Source organism: Morus notabilis, unplaced genomic scaffold, assembly GCF_000414095.1.
Source record: "Morus notabilis unplaced genomic scaffold, ASM41409v2 Scaffold243, whole genome shotgun sequence".
Taxonomy (NCBI): Eukaryota; Viridiplantae; Streptophyta; class Magnoliopsida; order Rosales; family Moraceae; genus Morus; species Morus notabilis.
Window position 1 is genome coordinate 240631 of NW_010359811.1, and position 4986 is coordinate 245616.

The 4986-nt window shown below is 36.3% G+C and overlaps 2 protein-coding genes across 3 annotated transcripts in view; one reads left to right on the forward strand and one right to left on the reverse strand.

Moving 5' to 3' along the window:
* Positions 1–821: 821 nt before the first annotated feature.
* LOC21400514 (probable arabinosyltransferase ARAD1) lies at positions 822–3557 on the reverse strand. The gene is made up of 2 exons (XM_010095157.2): positions 2522–3557; positions 822–1549 (listed from the first exon to the last, which is right to left on the reverse strand). Exons 1-2 carry the CDS (start codon positions 3482–3484, stop codon positions 995–997), a joined length of 1518 nt encoding a protein of 505 aa, XP_010093459.1. The 5' UTR covers positions 3485–3557; the 3' UTR covers positions 822–994.
* An 857-nt stretch (positions 3558–4414) lies between these two features.
* LOC112091035 (sulfated surface glycoprotein 185-like) overlaps positions 4415–4986 on the forward strand; it is a 3579-nt gene continuing 3007 nt past the window's right edge. For both annotated transcript variants that reach the window (XM_024163736.1, XM_024163735.1), the window contains exon 1: positions 4415–4666. In XM_024163736.1, the coding sequence (XP_024019504.1) occupies positions 4469–4666 (198 nt within the window). In that variant the 5' untranslated portion in view covers positions 4415–4468. The remainder of the gene's footprint in view (positions 4667–4986) is intronic.

The window sequence follows — 4986 nt, forward strand, 5'->3', positions numbered from 1 at the left end:
CCACAACTATAATAAAAGTGACTTATAATTTGATCGGGGCATTAAGGAGGCAAATAGAATTACTCTATTGATACTTTTACAGATATTATTCCGAAGTTCATCTATAAAGTTAACTACCCCTAAAAATATTTCAGAACCGTTGGATTTTAAATTTCAAGAAAATATTTGTCCACCTTCGTGCATTTTTTTTTTAAAGCGCGCGTCCACCTTCGATTTAACAACAAAGAAAATCACCTACTTATCGGCCTAAACAAGAAAGTTTATTTCAAAAAATTGATCAGACTAGGAGAAAACATCATTATCCAATATCTCAACTATTAAATGGAACAAAAAATGCTTTTTTTGCCTTTTTTTCCTCGACAAAAAATGTAAATTGCTCATTAGTCTTTCCTTTCTCTTTCTAATTTACAAGAATATAATTGTAACGTCAGTCACAAAATCTGCAGTGAAAATGCTTTGTTAGGAAATTTTATTCCCTAATATAATTGTGGGTCACATATTTAATTATTAATCATATCACGCCATTTAATTAATTGGACAAAATTAAGTGATCAATTTAGGAAAGTTTAATTAGATTCCTTACTAGATATGAATTAAATGAGTAGATACTCAATATTGACCTAATTAAGTTTAATAGATGCCTAATGAGACAATATATAAAGAAATTTTAGGTTATAGTCCAAATATATCAAATCATTTAACCGCACCCCATTCAAGACTTTGGTGATTTGATTGAAGAATGCGATAACCCCAAGAACGTATTTAAAAAGTGATTTCTGCTAGAGATTAATGTTGTATTAATAGAGAATGTATTTGTTCTCGTTTATTTTCTCATTAATTCAGTGGGTACGGTGTTAAAACCATATTTATGGATTAAAGCTAACATGCTTCACAGTTCTCACCTTTCTGAAGCAGCTAGGAATCTATTGCATTGGTTCGTGTCAAGTGCTCTACTTAACATAAGAGCCAACAAAAGAATGCCAATTTCCCTTTATTACCAAAAGTTTCTTGGTGATGGCAAAGATCTAAACTCCCTTTCCTTAGGGTCAAGAGAATGATAAAATCGTCTAGACTTGTGTATTTTCATTCTAACAGCAGGGACCTTGCGAGCAACGGCTTGCCATATCATCTGCACAGCATCACCTTCCTCTGACGGGTACTGAAACTCGTAGAAACTCTCGACCTCTTTCAACTTCTGCCACATTCGTGTCCACTCGTCCCTCCCAATACTCTTGACGAGGTTTATGAGAAATTTCTCTTTAAGAGCATCCCTTGTGCGGACAAATATGCAGAATTCAGAGTAGTCTAGGACATCCTCGTATGGGAGTTCGATATCATCGCTGATGATAACAGGGACGCAGTGACTGGCAATGGCATCGAAGAGGCGGTTTGATGACGGAGTATCACCCGCTATGTTGAGGCAAAACTTAGAGGAGTGCATCCCTTGGGTAGCCTTGTGGATTCCATCTTTTTGAACACTCCCAAATGCAAAATGCACGTCTTTTTCGTCTTTTAGAAGATAAAATAACTCTTGTCTAACATAGCCACCCTGCAGAGATAGAAACCAAAAGTTAATATGTGCAAATATTAGCAAAAACGATTAAGCAAGTGTAGCCTGCAGTAAATAAGAAATGAAAGACAAATACCAAGTTCATTTTGGTTTCCTTAGTCAGTAACACGGTGAAATGAGCAAAATAGCAGAAGATAATTTGGCCATTTCCAGGTGTAAGTTAAACAAAGAAGTTGTCAATACTTAAATGTTCATCTAACCCATACAAGAGATGAATGTGCAAACTGAGAAACAAAGTTGTTTACCATAGCTTTCGATATTCTGTCAAAGCAAATTACAAGTCAAATTCCAACAATATCAGAATCTGAATAAAGATGCTTTATCTGGTTTCCTAAGTCAAATCATATTCAAAACCTTGTTGAACACAAACTTGGAAGTCCATTTAATTAATATATTCTACGAAATTGGAGGAAAGTCTTTCACATTTTACATAATACCGGAAATCTAATTGAATCTAGCTGTCTTAGATGAGAGATCACGTTGTAGTATTCAATGTTATAACAAAGATAAGTAGTACCAGCACAAACAAGAAAGTATGGACCAAGATTAACACATTTGCACATTTTTCTGTAATAAATCAATTGTTGCTTTAAAGTTTGAATATCTAATTTTAGAAATGGACTCTGTACAAGGGTATATGAGAAGATTTTGCAGACAAGAATCTATAGATGACTCCGTGAATCTGTGTAAGCCGTAGCCTCTTTATGATTGGAATTTGTGTAGATTCTGTGGTTCTTAATGGAATTATAATGCACCTTTAATGCTTCCAATAACATTCTTCATGTACAAACAAATCAAACGATAATGCTATCTCTAGATTGATACAATAAGTAATCAGAAAACATGTCAAAACTAATTTCTAGCACAAATAAAGATTTTAGATTTATAATTTAAAGATAAAATGTTAACAAAAGTAAGCGATAGTATGTATAGAAAATGAAGAGTACATACATCCTTTCTGTATATTGCTCCTTGGAAGTAGAGCAACGTCGGACGGCTATCGAAACCAGATGAGTCATTCACAAATGTCTTGGTCACATGTTTGTAAGGCGCAATCACATCTTTCTCCACATTCGCGATATTGGGAGGATACCTCCCAAAGTCAGCAAGTATAAATGTTGCAGGCCACAGTTTCATCCTTGCATCCAACATACTATTGGGATGGTGAGCCACAATTAAGTGGTCTCTTCCTCCAGACGTCTTCCATTCCTTTTGAGCCGTCAGGTACCTAACCAACTTCTCTTGAAGCACCTTGTTATTGCTCCTCTTTTGATTCGGATCCCTCTTCGAAAACCGATTATAGCTCAAGGAGGAAAAGAATGGCACAAATATGATGTCGGCTTCACTAGCATTCCGCACTCGCGTAACAGATCGAGCGTTTGGCGGGTTTGGAAGTTCCGAAGCAAGAAGATCCAAAGTCAGCCAATACTCTATACTATGTTGCAAATTCAACCCACCAGGATAATCAGGAACTTTGGTCTGAAGATCTGGCCACACACTATTGCCTTGTGGCTCCCAACCCAAGAGCCCAAAATGAAACTCAGGAGCCAAATCATACATGAAAGCCTTAAGGACCACATTGTTGATATTGGTCTGACATGTCATGCCATGCTTGTTAGCTTGGAAAAAAGAAGAGTCTTCTTCTTCTTCTTCTTCTCCTTCCTTATCCGCGAGGACCGATCGGTTTTCGGGCTGGACATCATTTTGACTATGCAACGCAAAATACCAGTTGTCTATTAGAAATGGAAACTTTGAATTGGGAAGCAAACCAGGGTCTATAAACTTGGGACGACCCGTGGAACGCAACACAAAGAACCAAGATAACATAAATAGGATTGATGCAATAATAAGCAGCCAAAACAAAGATTTCCTGGCAATAATCCCTACGGACAAAGCATTGTTCCTCTCAGCCATTGCAATTAGATACGATCAGACAAGTCAACTAAATCCTATATGAAACCATAGTTTTCAAAATCCCAACAAGCGGAAATAATGAAAATAAATAAAATAAATAAATGAATAAATAAATCAGAAGAGAATCAGAAAGTTAAGGTGATAAATGTATTTAAAACTCTCAAAACCAATGCCGGCTCAAGGGTGAGGCACGTTATAAGGCACTCCTTAAGTCAAGGCTGCTTAAGGCCCCCCTTAAGTTTAGGCCGCTACAGTCACTTGATCAGATGATGAATCAGATGCCATTGTCTCTACTTGACACGTGCCCAACTACTTTTATCAATTAATCTGACCAAATAACAAGTCATATTTTCTGCGGTCTATTTACAAGATTGCCATGCCAATTTCAGTACTTTTCCTTCTTCCCATTAAAAACTCTTTTTTTTCTTTTTTTTTTTTAATTAGTGTTGCTATATGACTCTGCGTGGGCTTGCTTTGAAGCCTCTTTCTTTCTGTTCACTTTGTTTCTTTTTTTTTTTTTTTTTTCTTTCCGGCTCAGACGTTTCACTTTGTTCTTGATGAATGCTTCTTCATCCAGGATAAAAAAGCAAAAAAAAAAAAAAAAAGGAGAGTAATGGTTAGAGAAAATTTTGGTAACTTTCTTGTTGCCTACAGGTATAAAGGAATAGCTTATCCTGTTGTTTGCTTTCGAGAATTTGGCTAAATAACCAAGTAAAAAAAGTAAAGTTAGAAAAATGACTTTCTAATTTTATTTTTATTTATTTTATTTTAATAAATTTTTAATAATATAATTAATAAGTATTTATTTATTAATTATGTATTATTATTAACAAAAATCGAAATTAGAATTTAATTGAAAAAACCCAACAGAAGTAGAGGTGGCCTTCTCCCTCCCTTCTTCCCTCACGAACTCAAGCGGTCAAAACCCAAAATCCTCATCCCCCTCTCTCCCCCTTCGGAACCTCCGAGATCTCCTCTTCCCCTATGCCGGAGTTCATGGCCGCCGAAGAAGAGAACACGACCATGCCGGAGGAAGGAGCTTTTCGCACGTACTCACCCCCGCATTTGTCGTCGCCTTCGTCGGACGCTTCGTTGCAGCCATCGCCGTCTTTCCCACAGCCGCTGCCTCCACCTTCGACTTCGCCGCCGCCACCGCCGCCATCACCTCAAGCCCAAGAACAAGTAAGGTTTTCTCTCATAATGATTTTTTGCGATTGAACATGAATACATTGAGGGCATATGATGGCTTCTGCTCCAATAAATTCTATGCATTTTAAGATCATCTATAATGTTTTTGATTGCCACATTAAACCTTCTCAGATTTTTTTTTAACTTGCTATTGAATTTATGAAGGCATATACTACATTACCAAGAAAATTAACATGCTAAAAACATATGATTTTGCTGGACATTGTGTCGTTTTTCTCTTCCTTTTGTTGTTCATGGTTACGTGTGTGTGTTTATATATATATATATATATATATATATATATTATTCAGAGA